We start from the raw sequence: 27,417 nt of genomic DNA, 5'->3' as shown, positions 1-27,417 counted from the left end.
GAATGGATTTTATTTCATTTTCTTACATAGTTAACTGGCTAGAATTTATAGCACAGTGTTACATAGAAGTGGTAAAAGTGTACATCCTTATCTTGTAACTGATCTTTGGTGGGGAAAAAGTCGTTGAGTTTCTTACCTTTAGGTGTGATATTAGCTGTACACTTTGTTTATAAATGTTCTTTATTGTGGTAAGGAAGTTTCTTTCTACTTTAAGTTTGTTGAGTGTTTTATTATGACATCGTATTTTGTCAGAAGCTTTTTCTCTACATTATTGGAATTATTGTGTGCTTTTTCATTCCATTCTATGAATATGATATAGTATTGATTTTTTTTTTTAAATGAAATGTTGAACCACCTTGCATTCTTGTGATAAATTCCATTTGGTCATGGTTTATAATTCTCTTTTTTATGCTGCTGAATTTGATTTGCTAGTATTTTGTAGATGTTTTTATATCTATTCATAAAGGATTTTGGTCAGTGTTTTTTTTTTTTTTTTTTTTTTTTTTTTAATAATGTTTTTTTCTAGCAGTGGTATCAGGATAATAATGCTGGCCTCAAAGAATGTGGCTGTCCATTTGTTCCAGCTCTGTTCATTGAAGAAAGTCATTCTTCTATTTTCAGAAGACTTGAGGTTAATTTTTGGTAAATTTTTAGTAGACATCATCAGTGAAGCCCTCTGGTCCTAGACTGTTCTTTATAGGGAGGCTTTTGATTACTTACTTGATCTCTTGTTGTTGTTGTGGGTCTGTTCAGGTTTTCTATTCAGTGTCAGGTTTAGTAGCTTATGTGTTTCTAGAAATTTGTCCACTTCATGTAGATGGATATATAGTACTACCCTAACAGTAGTAACTTTTTTCCTCTTAAGATGGATAGTAATGATTATGCCCACTTGTTTCTAATTTTGGTAATTTGAATCTCTTCCCCTTTTTCTTGGTTAGTCTAGCAAAAGGTTTTGTCAGTTTTGTTGATCTTGTCAAATAACTGGCTTTTTTATTCTCACTCTAATTATACTTTTTAGTTCTAGAATTTTTATTTGGCTCCTTTTTATAATTTCTGTTTATTGATATTGATATTCTATATTTGGAGAGACATTTTTCTGGTTCATTTTAGTTCTTTGTCCAGCATTTCCTTTAGTTCTTTGAGCATATTTAAGACAGTTGATTTAAAGTCTTTGTCTAATACATCCAGTATTTATTGCCTTCCTCAGGGACAGTTTCTATTAATCACCCGCCCACACACACACACACACACCTTTGAGCAGGATCTACGTTTGTGTTTATTGCATGCCTTAAATTTTCCTGCTGGAAACTGGGACATTTTGAATATTATAATATAGCTGGAAATCCAATTCTCCCCCCTTCCCCAGGGATTATTATTATTGCTTAAGGGTTTTTTAATGACTCCTAAACTTTTTTTGGTTTTGGCAGTCTATATTCTTTATTGCGTGTAATAACTGAATTCTCTGTTCCCTTCTCTGAGTTGACAGTTTTGACAGAGATTTTCTTAAACACCTGAGTCAAAAAACAACCAAACCTCCCCTGATCTTTGTGGAATGCTTCTGGGTTAGGGCATTCAGTGCTCAGCCAAACAACTTCTAGCTCTGCCTTATACAGAATTGAAAGTTCCCCCGGAAGTTAAAAATAAATAAATAAAAATTGGATTTTTTGGGTTTTTTTTTTTTTTTTTGATATTTTCTGGGCACGTGTCTAGCCCTAGGCATGTTTGTGCCTTCTAGATTTTATGATATATATAGAGTGTTTCCAGAGCCTTTATTCCCTTAAGTATCTATCTCCTATCCTATCCCCTTCCTTTCCAGGTTTTTAGATCTGTTTCTTACCCCAAATGTTATATCTTACCACATGTGGCCATGGCTAAACATTTCCCTTTAATACTTTGAACAAATACCATTGGGGAAGCTGCTTCAGTTTTAAGAATATCCAAGGCTTATGGAACTATAAGTCCTTGAGACAGTTCCCTATATAGTTCAAAAAACAACTACAGATCTTTGAGCATAAGGTCCACGTTGGTATCTCTGGAACCAACAACTGCAACAATGTGAGATGCTATTATCATGGCTGCAGCCATTTAGAGAAGTTTTGGAGTAGTAAGTAGGTAAGTAAAATGCCACAGAACTTGCAGCAGTTTCTTTTTTCACTAGGTGTTCTGATATTTTTTGTAAGATTTTGATTAGACTCTAATGTGTGAAAATGTTGATTCTGATGGTTTTTGCCAATTTATTCCTTGCCTTGGAGGGATGAAGTCCTAGAGTCCCTACTCTGCCATATTTTGTGATGTCACTCCCACTTTTTTAGAGTGAACTGAATGTAAATGGATGTATTGTTCATTTTCTCAAGTCATTAAAAGCTTACTTTGCTTAGTATATTGTGTTTAAAAGTAATGTATATATTTACACTTTTTAAAAAGGTAAATCTTAAACAATTTGAGTTTTGTACTGATATTAAGATAGAGAAAATACCTTGTCTGTTGCTGGCTAGTCTGATGTCGTTTTATTCAAGTTATATTTGAAATTTTTTTTGTCTTTTTTAATATTTTTATTTTGAGACAGGGTCTTGCTAAGTTGCTTAGGTTCTTTTTAAAAAATTTTATTTATTTTTTTATTAGTTGTTAAAGACAGTACAATGATCTTGACATATCATACATTTGATTCAAATAGGGTATGAATTGTCATTTTTCCACGTGTACAGATTGTTGGGAGACTCCCTGAGAACTCCCCGGGCCTTTCAAACATGGCAGTGGGCAAATTGCCAGTGGGCGGCTAGAACTCCCTGGGCCTTTCAGTTAAGGAGCCCCTAATGCAACATGGCGGCAGGCAAGTTGCCAGTGGGCGGATAACAAGTTGTTTTGAAAATTTTCTAATTGGTCTTCCCGTCTTCAGTGATCGTGGCCAGCTCGTGCCCCCCATGAATCTTATGCAGGGTGGACATGCGTGCACCGTAGGTGATGATCTGACCTTTACTATGATTGGCCCTGGGAGCTTCCTGGTTTAAGATAACTGACTCTCACTTTCTATATAAACTAGCACCAGCTTGCAGTAAAGTGCTTCATCTTTGTCACTGCTGTCTGTGTGTGTGCATTTTAATCTCCGACACGAACCTTGGCCTTTCACAGATTATATATTTGAAATTTTGAGGAACATAACTATTGCTTTTTTTTCTGCTTTTTATAGTATGACTTATTATTCTAAGAAATCATTAATTTAGTTTAGTGTTTCTCAACAGGGGGCAGTATTGTTCACTGGTAGCCTTTTTGTCAGTATCTAGAGACATTTCTGGCTACCATATTGGAATGAGTTATACCTTGTAGGTAGTATCCATAGATTCTTCTAAATACCCTACAATGTGTGGGACAAAATTCCATGACAAAGTATGTCCTAAAATATTGATAATGCTAATACTGAGAAATCCAGATTTAGATTTATCATATCTCTTAGATTATTTTAATTGGCTGATACATGCAATGCTATAAAATATAGTGAATAAATTTTGGACCTAAGTGCTTTAACATTTTTTTTTTTTGTCAGGGAAGGGGATCCCTTTATAAAATAGTGTTATCTGTGAGTAGAATAATTGTATTTTATCATATATAACTGACTTTCTTACTTTAATTTTTAATATAATTCTTTCTCCCCTCCCTCCTTCTCCCTTTCCCCCCTCTCCCTCTGTGTGTGTGTATGTGTGTGTGTCTCTCTCTCTTTCACTCTCTCACTCTCTCGCTTTCTCTCTCTCACTCTCACAGGGTCTCACTATGTTTTCTTGAGGGATGGAGGATGTGTGCCTGCATGCTGAGAATCAAACCCAGGGCTTTATGCCTTATGCATGTGAAACAGTGTTTAAGTAATCTTACTATTGATATGCATCTGACTCATCTGTATAACTTTTAAGATTAAATTTTAGCTGGACAAGGTGGCATGTACCTGTAATCCTAGCAACCTGGGAGGCTGAAACGGGAGGATCCCAAGTTCGAGGCCAGCCTCAACAATTTAGTAATACCCTGTCTCAAAATAAAAAGTAAAAAGGCATGGGGGCGTAGCTCAATGGTTAAGTGCGCCTGGGTTCAGTCCTCAGTACCCCGTCCCCTAAAAGAGTCAATTTTCACAATCATATAATTGCAAAGGAATAGGAAGGTTATGAATATAAAATTGTTCTCCTTCACTTCCGTCCACACTATCCCTGAGTTATCTGATTCCCCTTAATATAGCCAACTAAGTATAATTTGTTGATACCTAGAATTTATACAACTATGTAAGCAAACGTCTCTGTTATTCTTATTTTCTAAATGTGTTGTTCATTTGTTGGAAAAAGTATTCATTTTTAAAATAATTATTGTTGTACTTTTTGTCAAAAATCTATTGGTTGCATTTGTATGGTTCTATAGATCTATCTGTCCTCTAGTACCACAGTGTCTTGATTGCTATATCTTTCTGATAATGTGAATCCTCCAGCTTTATTTATCCTTTTTTCATTTTTGAACTACTGGGGATTGAATCCAGGGTTGTTCTACCACTAAACTTAAACCCCAGCCGTTTTTTGTTGTTGTTGTTGTTATTTAGATACAGGGTATTGCTTTGTTGCCCAGGTTGACCTCAAACTTGTGATCCTTTTGTTTCATCTTCTTAGGTCACTGGGATTTCATGTGTGTACCACCATGCCTAGCCTCCCCAGTCATTTTTATATTCAGATAGGGTCTTTTTAAATAGCTGAGGCTGGTCTTGAACTTGTAGTCCTTCTGTATCAGCCTCCTGAGTCACTGGACTTACAGTGCCACTATGTGCCTTGCTTATTTATTTATTTTTTAAAGATGTTGATGGATCTTTATTTTATTCATTCATTTATGTGCGTGCTAGGAACTTTCAATTCACACATGCTAGGCAAGCTCTGTACCACTGAGCCACAACCCCAGCACCCCAACCCCAAACTTTTTTTTTTTTTTTTAATTTGTTTTGGGCTCTTTAAGGTCCTTTTCCATTTAGTGTTTTGTTTTGTTTTTGGTGGTGCTTGGGATTGAACCCAAGGCGTTGTTCATGTGAGGCAGGCACTCTATCAGCTGAGTTATATCCCCAGCCCCAGTGTGAATTTTTGAGTAACTTTTAATGATTTCTTCCCCAAGAAGCCCACTGGGATTTTGAGTGGGATTGCATTTCATGTATGGATTAAATGAGGAAAAATTGACATTTTAAGAATATTGAGTCCTCCCATTCATGAGTATTATATTTCTTATAAACACATTTTCTTTGATTTCTTTCACCAATATTCTGTAGTTTTTTGGTGTTTGTTATTTATTTTTTTTTTTTCATTGTTGGGGTTAAACCCAGGACCTCAAGCATGCTAAGCAAAGGTGCTGTTTCACTAAGTTATACCCCCCAGTCTCTATTTTGTAGTTTTTAACATAAAGATTTTGAACACATTTTGTTAAATACCATAGTATTTCCAGGTTGGGTCTTTTGTTGTTTTGTTTGTTTTTGTTTTTTTTGGTGTTATTATGAATAGTATCATTATTACAAGTGATACTTTAAATTTTTATTTCTAGTTCATTAATAGTATGTAGAAATAAAAATTATAACCTATAAGTTTGCTAAATTTATGTATTTACCTATAGGAACTTTTATGTAGATTCCATGGAATTTTCTACAGAGACTCTCATGTTTACAGTTCTATACTTTACTTTCTAAATTATTGGTCTTTTATTTCTTATTATAGCTGTATTACAGTTCTAGATCTTCTATGAGCGGTAAGAGAGAAGAACATCCCTGCCATGTTTCCCATCTTAGGTTGAAATCAGTCAGTACTTTCCTGGTACTTTTATTATATTTTTTAAGTATGTAAATCTCAGTTTAGTGATCACTTGGCAAAGGAATTCTGTTGAAAGGAATTTTTTTTCAGTTGCTTACCAATTTCCTGATATCATTTGTTGACTAGTATATCTCATGATTTCTAATACACTTGTATGCATGTATGTATTTCTCCTTCTTACAGACGTGTATACATAGGACTTCTATGAAGGTACTTATTACACTGCTTTGTAGTTTTACCTTTTACATTTACTTCTTCCTGAGTAGATTGGATGGGCTTTTAATGGGAGTAAGTAGTGGTACCTACCTTCTGGGAATTTATGTTATAAATATTTTGTATTAGTTTGGACTGTGTGAAACTGATGATATTAGTTTATAACCTACAAGAATCTTGTTTCTAGTTGGGACAAAAAAACGAAACCCAAAAAAAGTACTTCTGCCAAGAAGGTAGAATCATTAGTATGTGAAATGTTCATTCATGAGAAAATGTTTGTCACTTGTCACATGTTTAAGCAAAATCATAGAGCTGTGTATACTGATGTGAATGAGATACAACCCCTCCTTGCTTTGAATGCTCACTCTGAGGAAGTTTGGGCTTTTACAGCCTTAGGATATGTTTAATTCTGTGATAAATCTATTATGTACAACTTTAATCTCAGTTTGAATTCATTTGTGATCCTCGCCTCTTGACACTTTCTTTGGCAGTAATTATATAAATTACTGAGGAGTGAGGCATACTTTGCTTTGTGATAATTTTGTGTGAGAAGGTTATCTGCATACTTTTTTAACTTAAATATTTTAGTTGAAGGGCACCAAACATTTTTCCTTCTGAAATAATTCAGTATTTCAGCAGAAAACTATTAAGGAAGTCATAATAGGGGGAAAAAACTGTTGTATTTCCTTACTCTAATTTTTTTCATGTGTGCTTGTTATTTTTTTCATTGTAAATTATAGGTGGAGGGCTGGTGTTTTACTACCCCATATTTCAAATCAGGACCAAAGACGTGAAGATTTTGTGTAAGCTTCATGAAGCCAGAAAAAATTTCTCCAGTTCAATGTTATAATCCTTGCACTTAGCAAAAAAGTAGTTATTAACAAACAGTTGTTGAATAAGTATTTGTGACGGTAGGATGCTAAGCTAGCTAGCTGTCTTTGGTTAAAGGGAGAAAAATGTAATTTTTACAAAAGAATTTTTACAAAAAGTTTAGTACAGAGGAAAAAGTCATTGAATTTACATGCTGTTTGATAAATGTCAAGAGTCCCATAATATTTGAGGTAATTAAATTTTATTGGTAAATGATGTTGTACAAGAAGGTTGATCAGAAATTTGCCCATGAGATTTCAGCTTAACTGTTAATATAAGATTAAAATGAATTGTGAAAACCTATAAAGCCCCCTTTTGCATTTGAAATTCTTGTATAAAATATGGAACTCCGGCAATATTTTGCCTTTGTGTTGCTAATAATGCAATAAATAGAGAGGAAATTTATTTTATATTTGCCACCACCAAATGGCAATAATTATATTACTTGGTGTATCACATACTGTAGAGCATATACTAAAAATAATATTCATGTGATTTTTTTCCATAAACTTAATTTGCTCATAAATAATTTTGACAAAAGAGAAATAACATATTTTAGTATATTTAGAACTAAAGCTAACCTTCTTTCTCCAGAGTGAATAGAATGGTTTCTTCTTATTTTGGAAAAGCATGGGAGGGCATTAGCAGATAATTACTATGATGAAGATGATTAAAAACCCATGGTTCTTCTGGACTAATAACTGTGATTGGAAGCCTCTTTTTTGTTTATTTTTAAATAGAGAATTTAATTCTGACATTTGTTCTTTTCAGGTCATTGCACCTGAAAATTAAGGCTTTATAATTATTTAAGGCCTCATTTTATTTATTTGAAAATAAGCTTCAGTCTGGCATGGTGGTGCATGCCTATAATCTCAGTGGAGGCAGGAGGATCATGAGTTCAAAGCCAGTCTCAGCAAAAGTAAGGCTCTAAGCAACTCAGTGAGACCCTGACTCTAAATAAGATACAAAATAAGGCTGGGGATATGGGTCAGTGGCTGAGTGCCTCTGAGTTCAATCCCCAGTAAAAAGAAAACAAACTTCACTAAAATTAGCTGGTATGAATTTTACTTTTATTCTGGGATAGTTATTGTATAAAATATGTTATTCTTAGAAAAATTATTCATTATATATTTGTTTAAATATTTTTTAGTTGTACTTGGACACAATACTTTTATTTTTATTTGGTGCTGAGGATCAAACCTAGGGCCTCATACATGCTAGGCAAGCACCCATATTTTTTTTTTTTTTTTTTTTAAGCAACCCAAATATTTAATCTTAGGAAATAAATTGGTTATATACAATAAGCCATTACCTTTTTTAGGGGGGTGGTAGTGATTAAACTCAGGGGTGCTTTACCACTGAGCTATATCCCCAGCCTTTTTTTTTTTTTTGAGACAGAGTCTCACTAAGTTGCCGAGGCTGGCCTCAAACTTGTGATTCTCCTGTCTCAGCCTCCATAGTTGCTGGGCTTACAGGCATGTGCCACCATGTTTTAGTAAGCTATTACTTTTTTTAAAAAATATATTTTTTAGTTGTAGATGGACAATAATACCTTTATTTTTATTTGTTTATTTTTACGTCGTGCTGGCACTGAACCCAGGGCTTCATGCATGCGAGGCAAGTACTCTACCACTGAGCTATAACCCTAGTCCAGTAAGCTATTATTTTTTAATAGAACTTTATGTAGTCATTCAGAGTGTTATAAAGGAATATTTAAGGACATGAGTAAAATTCACATTGTTGAGTGAAGACAGCTGGGGAAAAGCCCATTACTAAATAATACATTATCCCAGAATTTTTAAAAAGAATATACATAGAAACTACCAGTGTTTATCTGTGGGAGATGATATTGTGATTTATTAAATTTATGTATTTCTAAAATGAATGTTTTACATTTTGAGAACTTTAAAAATTGAATATTTTATTATACTTCATAGGCAGTTTCTTAGGTTGACATCCCATGGATAAATAAACAGTTGTTAATTAGTAAGTAGTTGCATATATTATTGAATACATTTAAATAGGTTTTTGTGTGTATGTGTTTTTAAGAATTTTGAGGACAATTTGTTAAGAATTTTAAGAAATTCACCTTTACAGTCTCTTCTGGGAATCCAGTAAAGATTGTTTTATGTATAGAGAAAGCCTTTTTTTTTTTTTTTTTTAAGTCTTACACAGAATAGTAATTTTCTTTCTTGATAAGAGGATAAAGTTAAATTTCTGAATTAGTAAAATGCAAAGTAAATTTTAAGTATTATGTAAAAATTCAGGGCTTTTAAAAGATAGTAGTTATTTGTAACATAGCCCTTCATTTCTAGCATCAGCATATTCTCGCTTTTGATATCTGTTTTCTGCCACAGGCCTGTGATTGGAATTGAAACAATACAACTACTGCTTCTACCAGAGGAAAATAGTATGGGAATTCCTTTTATGGTAGGTTATTTTCTAGTAGTCTCTGAAGTAATACAGGCAGCTCTTTGTATTTCATTAGTATGTTGCTATTTATGCCTCCTACAAGGTAAACTCATACCTAACTAAATGTGAATAATTACTTAGTATCAGGCAAAATCCTTTGTTGGAGACATTTTATTTTATGTGTAATAGTGGGCCCAGTGGTAATAGAAGACTTACTGATATATAGCAACTTTTAAATTCAAATTCTGTTTTCAGCGGAGGAGGTTTATAAAGCTGATATTTCTTTGTTGTGGCTTGGAGAATAAAATGTTAAATAGCTGAAAATGATGAATGGTATTACGACTAGTTGATTAGTTTTATTTTGTCCTGAAAAATCTAATAAGTTGCTAAATGTTTTCATCCTGTTATCCAATGAGCTTAAAGCTCATTCTCTCGCATGTTAAATGTTCTGTGGTGCACACACTTTATCAGTCATTTAGTAATCATTGGAGGACCTTGATGATCTGAATGACCCATGTATTTTTATGAAAGTAGTTTTAAACCCTAGAGATGTTAGTCTGAGAGCACTAGTAAAGACATCATATGTTTGTTTGATAGCTTGGGTATCATTTGTTAAGCTTCTCATTTGAAATTGAAACATATTCAAAGATTTATAGAATATGAAAGAAGGAATTATGGCCCAATAATTGGTTTCTCACATCATTACAAAGCTGTAGTCCTTTAAATTTAAGAATCTTATAATTGCCAAACAGTAATACCATTTGATATTAAATAGACTTAAAGCAAATTTTTTTTTTTAAATCACCTTTACTGGTTTTTGTTATAATTTATTCTTTGTTGTATTAAACTTTTTGTTTTTAAGAAGAGGTGATTAGAAAGCTTTTATGTTGAAGATGGAGAGATTTTATCCATCTATTGTAGGAAAGTATGAGATTATTGGAACATTAAATTGTAGTAAATATGATCACACTCAAGATTTGTATTAAAAATTCTAATGTCTGTATAACTGAATCTTCCTGACCTTTGTTCAAAAAGGCTTAGATTAACTACCACATGACCACATTTGTTTGTTTGGTTTGGTTTGGTTTGGTTTTTTAAAGTTCATAGGATAAAACTCATTTTTATTACCTGGGGTGGCTGTTGGGTTACTAGAAATCTATTGAAAATTTCTCTCCTAACACACTTTATTTTATATAGAAACCATTTTACAGCCTCTGTCTTAATAAAGGCTTTGGATGAATCTTGTAATGGCCCTATCCTAAAACTGGCATTTGAGTCATGAGTGGACAAGACAGAAAACCAAGCAGCCTGTAAAACTTTCAATAGTAGGGATGATATTTGATTGGAAAAATAGTAACAAATAGAAAACACCATCAATTTCATATAGCCCATTTTTTCTTTACTGATAATGTACGTTGAAGACCATTTAGAGTCCTGAGATGTAATTGCTTTTTCTGTCATCTGTGTATACACATTGCAGTTACCGTATTTTACCACTTGATGGTGCTTTTGCATTGGTTTTTGTAAACTAAACTTTGTTAAAGGGAACGAAAGGACGACCAAGAGAAGGTAGTGGGGAGGGTGGATAAAATGACAGCATGTGTGCATGTATGGAAATGTCACAGTGAAGCCTGTTAATCTGTACATTTAGTATGATTGAATACTTATGATTTTAAAACAAATTTCAGAAATTCATCATGCAATTAAGATTGTGGTTATATGCAGATAAGCAAATTCAACTAGTAAAATAATCAGCACATGTTATAATATGCAAGTTAAATGTATGTACTTAAAAAAAACACTTGTATATGAAGTGACTAAGAGCTATATCTGACTATTTTCTAATATAATCCTTGATCTCTCCTTTAAATATTTTAGATGTTTCAATTTTTTAGGCAGTATTATTTTTTTTGTGCTTGGTGTCAAAATCAGGGTGTTCACATGTGAAACAAGCACCCTATCGTGACTTAAATAGGTAATACTAAATGTCATATAATAAAACCACCATTTTTAAAATTTGTGATGTTAAAAAATACAATTAGCTCTGGTTTTGAAAACTGTCCTTGATGATTGATCATTTGTCTTTTTCTCCTAACCAGTAGCCATTCAAACTCCTTCATTGAAGCCTTGTTTTTCACAGATATTATATTCAAATTCTGCATTTTAAGCTACCAAATGACTTTTTGCCAATCATTCTGTTTGAATGAGTTGAATACTTAGATGTGTGTAGAATTCATTTGAGGTTGTAACAAGACTATGGAGATTTTCAGTTCAGGGAAGAAACAAAGTTATGAAAACAAGCATCTTAAGTTACCCTTCTTATAGTCTCTTCGCTAGCTATATTTGATAGCTTTGGAGGAATGGTTTTATTTTATTTTATTTTTTTGCTTGCAGTACTAGGGATGGAACCCAGGGGTGTTCTGCTGCTGAATTATATCCCCAACCCTTTTCTTTTTTGAGACTGGTCTTCCTAAGTTACTGAGGCTGACCTAGAACTTGAGATCCTCCTGCCTCAGTATTCCAAATTGTTGGGATTGTAGTCATGTGCTATTGTGTCTGGCTTGAGAAAGCTTAAAGGCCCAACAGCCTTGGTTTGTCTTCAAGGTTCACAGGAGCTCTGGGTTAAATAACTTTGGCTTTATCAGTTTGCTTCATAGCAGTAATTCTTAATATAGGCAATGTTTTAAGTTTTGGTAAAGATGGTAGAATGAGACGGACAAATGGTGCAACTCTGCATCCTGTAAAACCATAGAAATGAAAAGTTGTGCTCCATTTGTATACAGTGAAATGAAATGCATTATGCTATCATGTATAACTAAATTTTAAGAAAGTTTTGATAGTGGACACTTTTGTCATTTAACCCTTTAGGCTGTATTTTTCTTGCCCATAAGTGATTAAGTTTAGCAAATAAGAATCTTGATTAAGAACTAAAATTTCTTAGGAAAAAAACTAAATATGTGAACATATGAATGATAGAATAAATTACCCGTAATCTTGATGCTAGCATAACTGATCTATTGTTGCTTTTAAAAAAAACTTTGCAGTGCGGTGGCACACACCTGTAAAATCAGGTGGTTCAGGAGGCTGATACAGGAGGATCAAAAGCGTTCAAGCCAGTCTCAGCAACTTAGCAAGGCCCTGAGCAACTTAGATCCTTTCTTCACTACTTTGGGTGGGGGGTGCTGGGGATTGAGCCCAGGGCCTTGTGCATGTGAGGCAAGCACTCTACCAACAGAGCTATATCCCCAGCCCTAGTGAGACCCTTTCTCAAAAAATAAAAAGGTCTGGGGTTGTGGCTCAGTGGTTGAGAGCCCCTGGGTTCAATTTCTGGTACCAACAACAACAAACAAACCAGAAAACCTCTTTAATTATTTAACATAATTAAGATTATTTTGTATACAGAAGTATGATCCCATGGTTTTAGAAACCTTTTTAAAAAGTGGTTTATAGGGGCTGAGGGTGTGTAGTTCAGTGGTAGAGTGCTTGCCTAGCACATAAGACCCTGAGGTTCAGTTGCCAGCACTGCAAAAAAATTTTTTTTTTGTTTTATTTCTAAATATAATATGTGATTCCATTGTAAGAGTATATATTATATTTTAAATCATTATTTTATTGGTCAACATTTAGGTTGTCATTTAAATCTTGATTTATGGGCTGGGGATGTGGCTCAGTGGCAGAGAGCATTTGTCTGGTATGTGAGAGATCTTGGGTTCGATCCTCAGCACAGCATATAAATAAATAAGTAAAATAGAAGATCCATTGACAACTAAAAAATATTTTAAAAAATAAATCTTGATTTGTATATTTTAATAAGAAATTTTTTTCTTATATATATATATATATTTTTTTTTTTTTGCAAAAATTAGAGATAAGTGGGCTGAGGTTATAGCTTAGTGGTAGAGCACTTGTGAAGCACTGGGTTTGATCCTCCGCATCACATAAAAATACACAAATAAATAAATAAAAGGTATTGTGTGCATCTACAACTAAAAATACATATAAAAAAGTTAAAAAGATAAGATTAAAATATAACCACTAGCTTAATGTCTGACAAATTTATTGATGCTACTTATAGTTGTCCACAGTTTATTTCCCCCTAGAAAAGTCCCAGTTTACTCCTTTCATTATCTTTCCATGGGCCTTTTGTAAGAATTTTTGAAATAGCTTATGTAAGGCCTTCTTTGCTGTTAGCGTCACCTTATTTTATGTCACGATACTGTTTCCACAGTAATTTCTTCACTGTACAAGTTTGATTATGTCATTTTTTGACTTAAAATCTTTTAATGACATTCCCTTTATTCTGAAGGGTATGAAGGGAGTGAAAATGTATGCTTTACTGTGGCATTCAAAACCCCTTTCCAATTTATTTTATTCAAATACCGTATCTTTTGTACGTAAGGAGGTAAAAGGAGAGCACAGAGAACAATTTAACAGTTGCAGAGAATGGTATGTTATATTTGAATTGCAACAAGCACATTGCTGTATGTGAAACTTACAGGTATGGTAGTGGTGGAAGTCATTAGGATACTGTACTTTAATTGGCTAAATAAAGGCAGAGAAATAATGTAATCTCTATTTTAGAAAATAAACTTGTGATACAGAGTTGTTAATCAGCACCCTGGCTAAAAATAACAGGAATCTAATTCAAACTGGCTTAAATGTAAAAGGAATTTATTTATTGGTCAGGCGGAGGTAGATCCAGGACTTGATGATAGTGGTATTCTCCTCTCTACTTCTATGGGCAATTTAACTTACATTTTTGTTACCCACAATACCAAAAGAAAAGAGTATTTTTCATGACAGCCTTGGCAGGAAAGTGAAGTCCTGAAGAAAACCTTGTCTATTTTCAGTCATGTGCTCATTCCTAAAGTAGACATGACATGTGGATGAGGTTAGGTAGTATTCTCACCAGGCCTGGGTTTCTCGTGTGTCTGCAGACCAGAGGCACTCCTTAAAGGAAGGAATGCCACAAGGATGTATAGAAATAGAAGGACAGCCAAGAGTTGGGGAGCCAGTTAAAAGGTAGTTATGATAGCTCAAAAGAACCGAAGTGGGTGTGAAGTAGATCACTGTGAGTAAAGAGAGTTTAGGAAGATAATAAGTAAAATGCTTAAAACTTAGTGATTGGAAATAGGAGATAAAATTAAAGGAAGTATACTGTGTGTTGGATTATTGTGTATATGATAATGCCATTACTGTTAATCAACGTGGAGATTCAGAAAAAGAACACTTTGAAGGGAGTGAAATAGAGACGATAAGCTGAATTTTGGCATGAGATTTTCTAGAAGAAGATTGTAGATGAAAAGAAAGAAAAGCAGCTTTCTGAAAAGAACTGGTATTTTTGTTTGTTTATTTATTTTTGTTGTTTTTAGATATACATGATAGTAGGGTGTATTTTGACATATTATACATATGTGGAGTGTAACCCATTCCAATTTGTATCCCATTCTTATGGTTGCACATCATTTGGAGTTACACTGTTCATGTATTCATATATGAGCATAGGAAAGTTATGTCCAATTTATTCTACTATCTTTCCTGTTCCTATTCACCTTCCCTTCCCTTCATTCCCCTTTGTCTAATCCAGTGAACTTCTTACACTTTCTTACCCTCCCTTGTTGTGGATTAGCATCCACATATCAGAGAACATTTGGCCTTTGTTTTTTGGGGACTGGCTTAGGATAATATTCTCCACCCATTTGCCAGCAAATGCCATAATTCCATTCTTATTTATGGCTGAGTAATATTCCATGTGTACATATACCACATTAACAACTAGAATTTTAAAAAATGGGTGATAAAAGAAAAACCAAGTGAATGGATCCAAAAAAGAAGGCTTAGAAAAATAGGTGAAAAAAAGAAAAAGCATCAGGAAGAGAATTTATTAATAAAGGTCATTGATATTCAGTACTATAGAATAGTTGAGTAATAATAATTTTGCAGTAGATTATCATTGGTAACCTTAGAGTAATTTTACTTGATTAGTTTGTAGGAAACCAGATTATAATGGAATGACATTATTAAAAAATGTAGTGATAGCTTGATAAGGAGGCAGAAATTTTTTCTGTAAGCCAAGACAAAAGAACAGAGACAGCATTTAGGGCTGATTTTTTTTTTTAAGAGAGAATTTCTAAATATTTACTTTTTAGTTTTCGGTGGACACAACATCTTTATTTTATGTGGTGCTGAGGATCGAACCTAGCGCCCTGCGCATGCCAGGCCAGTGTGTTACCGCTTGAGCCACATCCCCAGCCCTGAGGGCTGATTTTTAAAATCCAAGTTATATAGGAAAGAAATCAAAATTAACAAAGTAAGATCTATAAGAAGTTGGATACTTTTTTTTTGTATGTGGTGCTGGGGATTCAACCCAGGGCCTCATCCATGCTAGGCAAGCACTCTACCCTTGCCAGCCCAAGAAATTGAATCCTTTTAAAAATGAACTTTCTTTTTTTCCCTGCAAATGGGGAGACCATTTGCAGATTTGAGTCTCCCTATCAAATCATTATTGGGGTTTGGTACTTGGCTTGTCCAAGAATTGTTTTAATAAATGACTGTTGAATAAATGAAAGAGCATAGGGGGAAAATTGAAAATACAGGCATGTTTGGAGGTAAAACAGAAGGAACTTGCTGTCCTTTTTCTCTCTGAAGTTTAGAATGCCAAGAATTAATGTTATCTAAACTTAGCTTAAATGAGAATAGATGTGAAAGCAGTTTTAAACTAGAAAGTATTAATACAAATGGAAGGAAGTAATACTTTTTTGTTTCTGGCATCTTAACTTTGAATGGGTCTTCAAATAGGTAATACTTGCTTCTCACCAATTTAAAAACTCTGCTTCTTTAACAGTGACTTATGTAACTTCTCTTAGTTGTGTGATGTGTAGAGACTGATAAACCTGGATTTGTTTTCCCTACTTCTTAGCTTTGTAATTTCAGTATTTAATTTGTTTAGCTCAGATTTTGATCCATGAAAACAGGATTAAAAACTACCCTGACCCTCCCCACCACCAAAACAAAAACAAAACTACTTTGCAGGCATGTTGTTACAAGTGCCTCCAACCATGGTAGCTATGGTTTATCTGGGATGTACTTTCCCCGTGTGAGTATCCAATCCTTTTCCATCTTCAGATTTTAAAAAACATTAGGAAAAAGTAGTGTCTTACATTGAACCAGATTTTTATCCTCTTGTTTGTTATTTGTGGATCCTAGTCTTCTCTTTAGAACTGTAGAATCTGGTATCTCTTTATTGTGATAATACTTAATATGTTTCAAAGCTGACATATTTCACTGACTCCTTTCCCAGCAAAACTTGTTTAACTTTATTGGCTCTTATGAAATATATGGTTTCTAGATTTCACTGTCATTCTGGCTGCCTTCCTTGAATATCTTCTAGTCTCATTCATCACTCTAGATGGGGTCTGGCCAATGTCTAGTAATTAGTCTTGCTTTTCATAGAGGAGAAAAAGAAGAATAAGAAGAAACATTTGAAGATAAAATCTTCATTTTAGTAAGTCAAATTAAGGTGTAATTTTACTATTTCATGCTCTAAAGTATACTGTTTTCTTATATTTGACATTTTATTTTTTATATAAGTGACATTTATAAAATGATTTCCTTTAGCCTGTTTTAAGATTAAGTATGAATAAGTGATTTTTCCCCTCTTTTAAAAATCTGCAGAGCCTTCAGAGTATCTTCCAGTGTTAGTGTGTTGTGATTAGTTCATAATGGTGGAGAAATTAAGCCATTGGAAGAAAATGCCAAGGTTTTGTTTTTCTGATATATGGCATGCTGTTTGTTAGGACCAAGTACAGATGATCACTGGGGTGGAGGTTGTTAAATAGATAGTATGATGTTCAAAATGTTATCTATAAGGAAATGAGATAACTTAGATGACAGACAGCTATGATCCAGGTGAACTGGGGAATAAGAAATGAAAAAAGGGTTACCTAGTCAGGTGGCGTATACTTAAAAAGAAGCAGTGTTTTTACAGGCAGACAGACAGGTAGCATTTTAAAATTAAAATGGAGGGCTAGGGGAATACTCATTCTTCTCCTTTCCTTCCTCCCAACATATACACATAGGCATTCCCAAGATATAAAGAACAGCTAATGCTAGAAAAGTATGTGCTTAGGAAAATAGTAAGTTTCAGTTAAACCAAATGTGGAATGGGCTTTCTAGGAAAGCATAGATTTAAGAGTTATGTACAAGAACTTAAGTAAGGTCTTATTCAATATTTCGGTGACTGTTTGCAGATTTAGGTCTTTAAAAGGTAATTCTTTCAAAAGAATAAAAACAAAAAATTTAACAAGTCAAACAGCACAAGTTAAGTTTTCTGGAATATAGCTAATATGCCAAAAAGTGAAGGAAAAAGGAGAAATATTTTAACAAGTATATATATAAATTAATATTTTTTAAAATGATTTTTTCATAATTTTATTACCTTAAGAGGTAGTTTAAACACAGTCACTCATCATTCAGACTGGATTGAAGGCCAGTTTGAATTAGAGGTTTCCTTTGATCTCTTTTAAATTAAGAATAATGTTTAGCTAAGGTTTATGTGATTAGCAGCACCTTTAGCATTTGACTTGTGTTTTATCAAACCTAGGATAAATAAAATTTAAAAATTTGGTTTCTAAGGGCTTGGGCGTGGGTATAGTTCAGTGGTAGAGTGCTTGTCTATGATGTATAAGACCCTAAAGTTCATTTGCCACCTATATTAGAGAAAACTTAGCCCCAATATTACAAATAATATAGGGTGTAAAATTATTTTAAAGAGGCAGAATTTTTGCCCTTCTTAAAAAAAAAAAATGAGACAAGGTTTTTTACAGTTCTTTCTGGTTTCTATAATGTGGTGACCCTGGGGTAAATTTAGTATCAAGTTACTGCACTATAAAAGCTGAAGGGAGAAAATCTTTAATTTAAAAATAAGTTGCTATGGTTACCCAGTATTTACCTTTATAAGCAATAATTATATGAGACATCCAAGAAGTTCTCCTGAGTGCAGAAAGATCAGTAGCTGAAGTGTACACTGGTTATTTCACATACAAATTGGGAGTGCATATATCATTTCTATTCCAAAGTAACTATCGTTTGGGAAATACTTATGATTCATGTCTTTCTGAACCTTAGAAGGGTGGAGACAAACACTGAACATACTATTTTAAAATTCAAATAATGACTCAGACTGTGTAGAACATTATTTATATTCTTTAGTTCCTTTTATCAAAGAGTGCTGTAATTTTATATAGCAATTTCTATTGTTGAAAGAAAGAAAATATGATTCTAATGTGCCTCAGGTGTGGAGTTTCTTTTTTTTTAATATTTATTTTTTAGTTTTTTTCGGCGGACACAATATCTTTGTTTCTATGTGGTGCTGAGGATTGAACCTGGGCCGCACGCATGCCAGGCGAGCACGCTACCGCTTGAGCCACATCCCCAGCCCCTGGAGTTTCTTTTTAAAAATATGTTTTTATGACCCTAATAAATACATTAAAAATCATGCTTGTAACTAAATGTCAATTCATAGTTAAGCTCTGCTAATTCCTTTTGTTATTTTTGTGGTGCTGGGAATCAAACCCAGGTCCTTGCATAGGCTAGGCAAAATCCCTACATCCCTAGCTCTGTCGATTACTTTATATGTAGTCAGTTTTGAATGTCTTTTTTTTTTTTTTAAATTTTTTATTGTGGGTTGTTCAAAACATTACAAATTTCTTCACATATCATATTCCACACTTTGATTCAAGTGGGTTATGAACTCCCACCTTCACCCCATACACAGATTGCAGAATCACATCAGTTACACATCCATTGATTTACATATTGCCATACTAGTGTCTGTTGTGCTCCGCTGCCTTTCCCATCCTCCACCCTCCCCCCTCCCCACCTCTCCCCTCCCCTCCCCTCCTCTCTCTCTACCCCCTCCACTGTATAACCCTGAGGGTCTCCTTCCATTACCATGCAATTTCCCTTCTCTCTCCCTTTCCCTCCCACCTCTCATCCCTGTTAAATGTTAATCTTCTTCTCCTGCTCTTCGTCCCTACTCTGATCTTAGTTACTCTCCTTATATCAAAGAAGACATTTGGCATTTGTTTTTTAGGGATTGGCTAGCTTCACTTAGCATAATCTGCTCTAATGCCATCCATTTCCCTGCAAATTCTATGATTTTGTCATTTTTTAATGCAGAGTAATACTCCATTGTGTATAAATGCCACATTTTTTTTATCCATTCGTCTATTGAAGGGCATCTAGGTTGGTTCCACAGTCTTGCTATTGTGAACTGTGCTGCTATGAACATCGATGTAGCAGTGTCCCTGTAGCATGCTCTTTTTAGGTCTTTAGGGAATAGACCGAGAAGGGGAATAGCTGGGTCAAATGGTGGCTCCATTCCCAGCTTTCCAAGAAATCTCCATACTGCTTTCCAAATTGGCTGCACCAATCTGCAGTCCCACCAGCAATGTACAAGTGTACCCTTTTCCCCACATCCTCGCCAGCACTTGTTGTTGTTTGACTTCAGAATGGCTGCCAATCTTACTGGAGTGAGATGGTATCTTAGGGTGGTTTTGATTTGCATTTCTCTGACAGCTAGAGATGGTGAGCATTTTTTCATGTACTTGTTGATTGACTGTATGTCCTCCTCTGAGAAGTGTCTGTTCAGGTCCTTGGCCCATTTGTTGATTGGGTTGTTTGTTCTCTTATTGTCTAATTTTTTGAGTTCTTTGTATACTCTGGATATTAGGGCTCTATCTGAAGTGTGAGGAGTAAAGATTTGTTCCCAGGGTGTAGGCTCCCTATTTACCTCTCTTATTGTTTCTTTTGCTGAGAAAAAAACTTTTTAGTTTGAGTAAGTCCCATTTGTTGATTCTAGTTATTAACTCTTGTGCTATGGGTGTCCTATTGAGGAATTTGGAGCCCGACCCCACCGACTGTAGATCGTAGCCAACTTTTTCTTCTATCAGACGGCGCGTCTCTGATTTGATATTAAGCTCCTTGATCCATTTTGAATTCACTTTTGTGCATGGCGAGAGAAAGGGATTCAGTTTCATTTTGTTGCATATGGATTTCCAGTTTTCCCAGCACCATTTGTTGAAGATGCTATCCTTCCTCCATTGCATGCTTTTAGCCCCTTTATCAAATATAAGATAGTTGTAGTTTTGTGGATTGGTTTCTGTGTCCTCTATTCTGTACCATTGGTTCACCCGCCTGTTTTGGTACCAGTACCATGCTGTTTTTGTTACTATCGCTCTGTAGTATAGTTTGAAGTCTGGTATCGCTATACCGCCTGATTCACACTTCCTGCTTAGCATTGTTTTTGCTATTCTGGGTCTTTTATTTTTCCATATGAATTTCATGATTGCTTTCTCTATTTCTACAAGAAATGCCGTTGGGATTTTGATTGGCATTGCATTAAACCTATAGAGAACTTTTGGTAATATCGCCATTTTGATGATGTTAGTTCTGCCTGTCCATGAACAGGGTATATTTTTCCATCTTCTAAGATCTTCTTCTATTTCTCTCTTTAGGGTTCTGTAGTTTTCATTGTATAAGTCTTTCACCTCTTTTGTTAGGTTGATTCCCAAGTATTTTATTTTTTTGAAGATATTTTGAATGGAGTGGTTGTCCTCATTTCCATTTCAGAGGATTTGTCGCTGATATACAGGAATGCCTTTGATTTATGCGTGTTGATTTTATATCCTGCCACTTTGCTGAATTCATTTATTAGCTCTAATAGTTTCTTTGTAGAGCCTTTTGGGTCTGCTAGGTATAGAATCATATCATCTGCAAATAGTGATAATTTAAGTTCTTCTTTTCCTATTTTGATGCCTTTAATTTCTTTCGTCTGTCTAATTGCTCTGGCCAGTGTTTCGAGAACTATGTTGAACAGAAGTGGAGAGAGAGGGCATCCCTGTCTTGTTCCAGATTTTAGAGGGAATGCCTTCAGTTTTTCTCCATTCAGAATGATGCTAGCCTGAGGCTTAGCATAGATTGCTTTTACAATATTGAGGTATGTTCCTGTTATCCCTAGTTTTTCTAGAGTTTTGAACATAAAGGGATGCTGTACTTTGTTGAATGCTTTTTCCGCATCTATCGAGATGATCATATGGTTCTTATTTTTAAGTCTATTGATGTGGTGAATAACATTTATTGATTTCCGTATATTGAACCAGCCTTGCATCCCAGGGATGAATCCTACTTGATCATGGTGTACAATTTTTTTGATATGTTTTTGTATCCGATTCGCCAGAATTTTATTGAGGATTTTTGCATCTAGGTTCATTAGAGATATTGGTCTGTAGTTTTCTTTCTTTGAAGTGTCTTTGTCTGGTTTAGGTATCAGGGTGATGTTGGCCTCATAGAATGAATTTGGAAGTTCTCCCTCCTTTTCTATTTCCTGAAGTAGCTTGAAAAGTATTGGTATTAGTTCTTCTTTAAAGGTTTTGTAAAATTCTGCTGTATACCCATCCGGTCCTGGGCTTTTCTTAGTTGGTAGTCTTTTTATGGTTTTCTATTTCCTCAGTTGATATTGGTCTGTTTAGGCTTTCTATATCCTCCTGACTCAATCTGGGCAGATCATATGACTTAAGAAATTTATCTATGCCTTCACTATCTTCTAATTTATTGGAGTATAAGGATTCAAAATAGTTTTTGATTATCTTCTGTATTTCTGAAGTGTCTGTTGTGATATTGCCTTTTTCATCCCGTATGCTAGTAATTTGAGTTCTCTCTCTTCTTCTCTTCGCTAGCATCGCTAAGGGTCTGTCGATTTTGTTTATTTTTTCAAAGAACCAACTTTTAGTTTTGTCAATTTTTTCAATTGTTTCTTTTGTTTCGATTTCATTAATTTCAGCTCTGATTTTAATTATTTCTTGCCTTCTACTTCTTTTGCTGTTGTTTTGCTCTTCTTTTTCAAGGATTTTGAGATGAAGTATGAGATCATTTATTTGTTGGTTTTTTCTTTTTTTAAGCAATGAACTCCAAGCAATGAATTTTCCTCTTAGAACTGCTTTCAATGTGTCCCATAGATTCCGATATGTTGTGTCTGTGTGTTCATTTATCTCTAAGAATTTTTTAATTTCCTCCTTGATGTCTTCTATAACCCATTGATCATTCAGTAACCTATTGTTCATTCTCCAAGTGATGTATGCTTTTTCCTTCCTTCCTTCTTTTATCGTTCATTTTCAGTTTCATTCCATTATGATCAGATAAGATGCATGGTATTGTCTCTACTCCTTTATATTGTCTAAAGAGTTGCCCTGTGACATAATATATGATTTATTTTTGAGAAGGATCCATGTGCTGCTGAGAAAAAAGTGTAACTGCTTGATGTTGGGTGGTATACTCTATATATGTCAATTAGGTCTAGGTTATTAATAGTGTTATTGAGTTCTATAGTTTCCTTATTCAACTTTTGTTTGGAAGATCTGTCCAGTGGCGAGAGAGGTGTATTGAAGTCTCCCATGATTATGGTATGGTGGTCTATTAGACTCTTGAACTTGAGAAGAGTTTGTTTGACGAACATAGCTGCACCATTGTTTGGGGCATAAATATTTATGATTGTTACGTCTTGTTGGTGTATGGTTCCCTTAAGCAGTATGTAGTGTCCCTCTTTATCCCTTTTGATTAACTTTGGCTTGAAATCTATTTTATTTGATATGAGTATGGACACTCCTGCTTGTTTCCGAAGTCCATATGAGTGATATGATTTTTCCCAACCTTTCACCTTCGGCTTGTGTATGTCTTTTCCTATCAAATGCGTCTCCTGTAGGCAGCATATTGTTGGGTCTTGTTTTGTGATCCATTCTACTAGCCTGTGTCTCTTAATTGGTGAGTTTAAGCCATTAACATTTAGGGTTATTATTGAGATATGGGTTGTTCTTCCAGCCATATTTGTTTATTTCTGTTACTAGACATGGTTTGTTTTCCTCTTTGATTATTCCCCCCCCCTTTACTGTCCTACCTCCCACTGTTGGTTTTCATTGTTATTTTCCATTTCCTCTTCCTGTAATACTTTGGCGAGGATGTTTTGAAGAGATGGTTTTCTAGCTGCGAATTCTTTAAACTTTTGTTTATCGTGGAAGGTTTTAATTTCATCTTCCATCCTGAAGCTTAATTTCGCTGGATTCACAATTCTTGGTTGGAACTCATTTTCTTTCAGTGTTTGAAATATGTTATTCCAGGATCTTCTAGCTTTCAGAGTCTGTGTTGAAAGATCAGCTGTTATCCTGATTGGCTTACCCCTAAATGTAATCTGCTTCCTTTCTCTTGTAGCTTTTAAAATTCTCTCCTTATTCTGTATGTTGGGCATCTTCATTATAATGTGTCTAGCTGTGGATCTCTTATGATTTTGCACATTCGGCGTCCTGTAGGCTTCTAGGATTTGGGATTCTGTCTCATTCTTCAAGTCTGGGAAGTTTTCTCATTATTTCATTGAATAGACTGCTCATTCCTTTGGTTTGGAGCTCTGTACCTTCCTGTATCCCAATGACTCTTAAGTTTGGTCTCTTAATGTTATCCCATATTTCTTGGATGTTCTGCTCATGGTTTCTTAACAGTCTTGCTGAGCTGTCTATGTTCTTTTCCAGTTGAAATACTTTGTCTTCATTGTCTGATGTTCTATCTTCTAAGTGTTCTACTCTGCTGGTAGTATTCTCCTTTGAGTTTTTAAGTTGGTTTATTGCTTCCTGCATTTCTAGGATTTCTGTTTGTTTGTTTTTTATAACCTCTATCTCCCTGTATAGTTGATCCTTTGCTTCCTGGATTTGTTTGCGTAATTCATTGTCGAAGTGATCTTTCATTGTCTGATTTTGCTGTCTAATGTCTTCCTTGATACTCCAGATCATCTGAAGCATGTATATCCTGAATTCTTTATCTGGCATTCCATCTGCTGCAGCTGTTACCTCTTCTAAAGTTGCGTTGACCTGCATTGCTTGTGGTCCTTTCTTTCCTTGTCTTTTCATACTGCTTGCGTATCTTTCCTGCAGGCGCGGGCGGCGGCTCTGCTCTCTCCTTATTCCAATTGGGGTGTCGTGGCTACCACACCGGCAGGTCACTGGGCCTGTTCTGGGCGCTGGCGGCGGCTCTGTTCTGCCCCTACTCCAATTGGGGTGACGAGTGTACCACGCCGGCAGGCCACCGGGCCTGATCCGCCGGTCGGTTGCAGGTTTGCCTACCCTGCAGGCGCGGGCGGCGGCTCTACTCTGCCCCTACTCCAAATGGGGTGACGTGTCTGTCGTACCGGCAGGCCACTGGGCCTGTCCCGCTGGTCGGTCGCAGATCTGCCCACCTTTCGGACACGGGTGGAGGCTCTGCTCTGCCCCTACTCCAATTGGGGTGTCGTGACTACCCCGCCTGCAGGACGCTGGACCTGTTCCTGGCACGGGCGGCGACTCTGCTCTGCCCCTACTCCAATTAGGGTGGTGTGTGTACCACGCCGGCAGGCTCCTGGGCCTGATCCGCCGGTCTGTTGCAGGTCTGCCTACCTTGGAGGCGCGGGCGGCGGATCTGCCCTGCCCCTCCTACCATGCCTGCGGACCCCTGGGCCTGATCTGCAGGTTGGTCACAGGTCTGCTCACCCTGCGGGCACGGGTGGCGGTTCCGCTCCGCCCCCACTCCAATTGGGGTCACGTGACCACCACACCGGCAGGGCCTGATCTGGGCGTGGGAGAAGGATCTGCTCTACCCCTACTCCAGTTGGGGTGACGTGTGTACCACACTGGCAGGCCACTGGGCCTGACCCGCCAGGCTGTCACAGGTCTGTTTACCTTGCCAGCGCGAACGGCGGCTCTGCCCTGCCCCTCCTACCACGCCCATGTACCACTGGGTCGCGGGTCTGCCCACCTTGCGGGTGCGGGTGGCGGCTCCGCTCCGCCCCCTCTCCAATTGGGGTCACGCGGTCACCACACTGGCGAGCCGCTGGGCCTGTTCCGGGCGCTGGCGGTGGCCCGGCTCCTCCCCTCTGGCTCGACGACAAATTGAGGAGACTCGGGTGTCTGTGCCTCACCCCCCCTACCAGGAGACCAACTGTTTATGTCGCCGCTGGTATTGATGAAGTTCTCTCCTCCGCCGCTTTCTGATGACATCAGATCTCTGCCATGTTGGTATCCTATGCGAATGGCAGCATTTCATTCCCCTTGCCGGGCAACCAAAGCACCGGGTGAGTCCTGACCGGCCCTCAGCAGGACCCGGACCGAGAAGCAGTTTCCGCTGGCTCCTAGCCCCGGGCCAGGGAAGTTCCGGGAGCCGGAACTCGGCCACTCCGTGCTCGGTGTAAGCTCCTATAAGTGTAGGCTCCAAGAAGCAGTCCCCGCGGGCTCAGTTCCGGGAGCCGGAATTCGGCCGCTTAGTGCTTGGTGTATGCTCTGATAGGAGCAGGGTCCAAGAAGCAGCCTCCGCAGGCTCCGCAGCCCTGGGCCAGGGCGGTTCCGGGAAGGTTCCGGGAGCCGGAACTCGGCCGCCCCGCGCTCGGTGTTCGCTCCGATAAGATCAGGTTCTAAGAAGCACCCAGGCACTGAACCCTAGTTATCTGTCTGCAAGCCACAGGCGAATGGCAGCCTGAAATTACCTGTTCTATGGCTGAATGAGCTGCGGTCAGTCGAAAACAGGGATGGTGACGTCAGCTTTCCAACATGGTGGCTGCTGGCCTCCTCTGTGGTCTGACCGGTGTGGAGAACCGAGATGGACCGCTTCCTTCCCCCGTCTCGAACCCAGAATTCAGCCCTGAGTACGGTGCTTGCACGGCTGGCAGAAACTGCAGCGCTGTATCCCTGCGTCGCTATCTCCTCCAGTTTTGAATGTCTTAAAAGGAAAAAAGAAGTTCCTGTCAGATTGCTAGTCCATTCCTGACTCATGGGGTTATTAAAGTTCCTATCAATTATTGTAGAAATTTTTGGACTTTTGTCTATATTCAGTATTGCAAGGATACCTATAAAACTTTTGACTCAGTATAATTCTGATGTTAATTCTGAGGCTTGGGGCACATAATCACTGAGCCACATCCCTAACCCTTTTTTACATTTTATTTAGAGACAGGGTCTCACTAAGTAAGTTGCTTTAGAGCCTTGCTAAGTTGCTTGAAGCTGATTTTGAGCTCCTTTTTTTTTTTTCTTTTTTCCTTTTTTGGTGGTGCTGAGGATTAAACCCAGGGTCTTGTTTATGCAAGGCAAGCACTTTCTCTACCACCTGAGTTATCCCCATCCGCTGGCTTAAAATTTTTGATCTTCCTGCTTTAGATTCCTGAGTCGCTGGGATTGCAGGCATGTGCCACTGCGCCGAGTGAGGCTCATCATTTTATCTTAATGGACTTTCCACAGAATGTCTACTTTTCTGTGTAATAGAATATTTCTTCTTTAATATCAGGACTTTCTAAACTGAAAATACTTTATAAAAACAATAAAAGGACTTATCATAAACAGCAAGATTTTTTAAAAGGTGACTTTAGAGTGACTGATTCATTTACTCAGTGCTGTCACACAGAATCTAGGCTTCTTTCAGCTTTTCTCTCTATAAGACCCAGCATAGACTGGATAGGATAACTCTTCACAGTCAGAAAATATCTGCCATACCAAGTGGCACCATCAAGCATACACCGTTGTTCAGGACAAGGGGGAATTTCTTTGTTTCCCTTTTTAGGTACAAGGAAGAATTTCCTAGAAGTTCTACAAGCTGACTTTCCCTGACTTATGTAGCGCCAAGCTGGCTCAGATCACATGTTTCTTCCCAGATGAGTTACTGTTGGGTTGAATAGGATTACTGTGATCAGCTTATATTATTCAAGATTTCCCAAAGTCTTATGGGATATAGAAATGGATATCCAAACAGACTTGGGGTAGTCTGTAAGAAGGAAGGGGTTGATGGCTGGTAATTAGATAACCAGCAGTATACTATGTATTATATAGAAAAATTAAATCTCAGCATCTCCCCACCATTATGAATTAATCTCAATACACTATTGGGATACTCTGGGGGCTGAGGAGATTTTTTAAAGGGGGAAAAGTCACTAAGCAGTAATTCATCTTAAAACTGACTAAAGAAAATCATTTCATAACAAGAAAAATGTAAGAAATGTCAAATGTAAGAAAACCATATACTCTAAGAATATGAAATAGTAAAACTACATCTT

The 27,417-nt window shown here is 36.6% G+C and overlaps 1 protein-coding gene across 3 annotated transcripts in view; it reads left to right on the top strand.

Moving 5' to 3' along the window:
• The window catches only part of Ankrd28 (ankyrin repeat domain 28), a 202,538-nt gene that overhangs the window by 29,479 nt on the left and 145,642 nt on the right, over window positions 1-27,417 (top strand). For 2 of the 3 annotated variants that reach the window (XM_071619273.1, XM_071619269.1), the window contains one exon: window positions 9,251-9,323. The exons of the other annotated variant lie outside the window; for it this stretch is intronic. In XM_071619273.1, coding sequence (XP_071475374.1) covers window positions 9,306-9,323 — 18 coding nt within the window. In that variant the 5' untranslated portion in view covers window positions 9,251-9,305. The remainder of the gene's footprint in view (window positions 1-9,250; window positions 9,324-27,417) is intronic. 3 annotated transcript variants of the gene reach the window in all.

The sequence above is a fragment of the Marmota flaviventris genome, chromosome 1 (genome assembly GCF_047511675.1).
Source record: "Marmota flaviventris isolate mMarFla1 chromosome 1, mMarFla1.hap1, whole genome shotgun sequence".
Lineage (NCBI taxonomy): Eukaryota > Metazoa > Chordata > Mammalia > Rodentia > Sciuridae > Marmota > Marmota flaviventris.
Note: the sequence above shows the minus strand (reverse complement) of the source record. Positions and strands in the feature narration are given on the sequence as shown.